Source organism: Myotis nattereri (assembly GCF_964212035.1).
Source record: "Myotis nattereri genome assembly, chromosome: X".
NCBI lineage: Eukaryota > Metazoa > Chordata > Mammalia > Chiroptera > Vespertilionidae > Myotis > Myotis nattereri.
In genome coordinates this window covers 35,491,092-35,491,975 of record NC_138078.1, presented here as the reverse complement: position 1 = coordinate 35,491,975, position 884 = coordinate 35,491,092, and the positions used below count along the sequence as shown (strand labels likewise).

Below are 884 nucleotides of genomic sequence, written 5' to 3'. Positions count from 1 at the left end.
GAAAGGAGCCGCCCGGGGAATTTAGCAACAGTTAGGAATCAAAAGGAGAGGAAGAGAGAGAAGAAACATCAATGATGAGAGAGAATCATCAATCGGCTGCCTTTTGCAGGCCCCCTACTGGAAATCAAGCCCACAACCCAGGAATTGAATGACCTGGCATGGGACCCCCCAGCAGAGTGTTCAGCAGGTCCTGTTGGAGATGATATGTTCCATTGGCAAGCTACAATAATGAGGCCAAACGACAGTCCCTATCAGGGTGGAGTATTTTTCTTGACAATTCATTTCCCAAAAGATTATCCCTTCAAACCACCTAAGGTTGCATTTACAACAAGAATTTATCATCCAAATATTAACAGTAATGGCAGCATTTGTCTTGATATTCTGCGATCACAGTGCTCTCCAGCACTAACTATTTCAAAAGTACTCTTGTCCATCTGTTCTGTGTTGTGTGATCCTAATCCAGATGATCCTTTAGTGCCTGAGAGTGCTCTGATCTACAAAACAGATAGAGAAAAGTACAACAGAATAGCTTGGGAATGGACTCAGAAGTATGCGATGTAATTAAAGAAATTATTGGATAACCTCTACAAATAAAGATAGGGGAACTCTCAAAGAGAAAGTCCTTTTGATTTCCATTTGACTGCTTTCTATGAGCCCACACCTCATCTTCCCTGTTTACCTGATACAGCAGTGCTGCATGTTGTACATACTTCGAACAACAAATAGAAATAATGTACTTCTGTACCAACATTGCCTCCTAGCAGAGAAGTGTGTATGTGACAAGCCAGTTCTTCAGACATAACCTAGGTGTGAGACTAAAAACTTTCCTATTAACTTAAATTTGGATAACTGCAAGTTGAGGGGTGGTGGGTATGTTGTGTGCT

General features: G+C 41.5%; 1 protein-coding gene across 1 annotated transcript; it reads left to right on the top strand.

Annotated features, from left to right (window-relative positions):
• Nucleotides 1-204: 204 nt before the first annotated feature.
• Nucleotides 205-561, top strand: LOC308511312 (ubiquitin-conjugating enzyme E2 D2-like; the record flags this gene model as incomplete). The annotated part of the gene is made up of 1 exon (XM_081081347.1): nucleotides 205-561. The coding sequence occupies one exon, from the start codon at nucleotides 205-207 to the stop codon at nucleotides 559-561; it is 357 nt and encodes a 118-aa protein (XP_080937473.1).
• Between the last annotated feature and the right edge of the window lie 323 nt (nucleotides 562-884).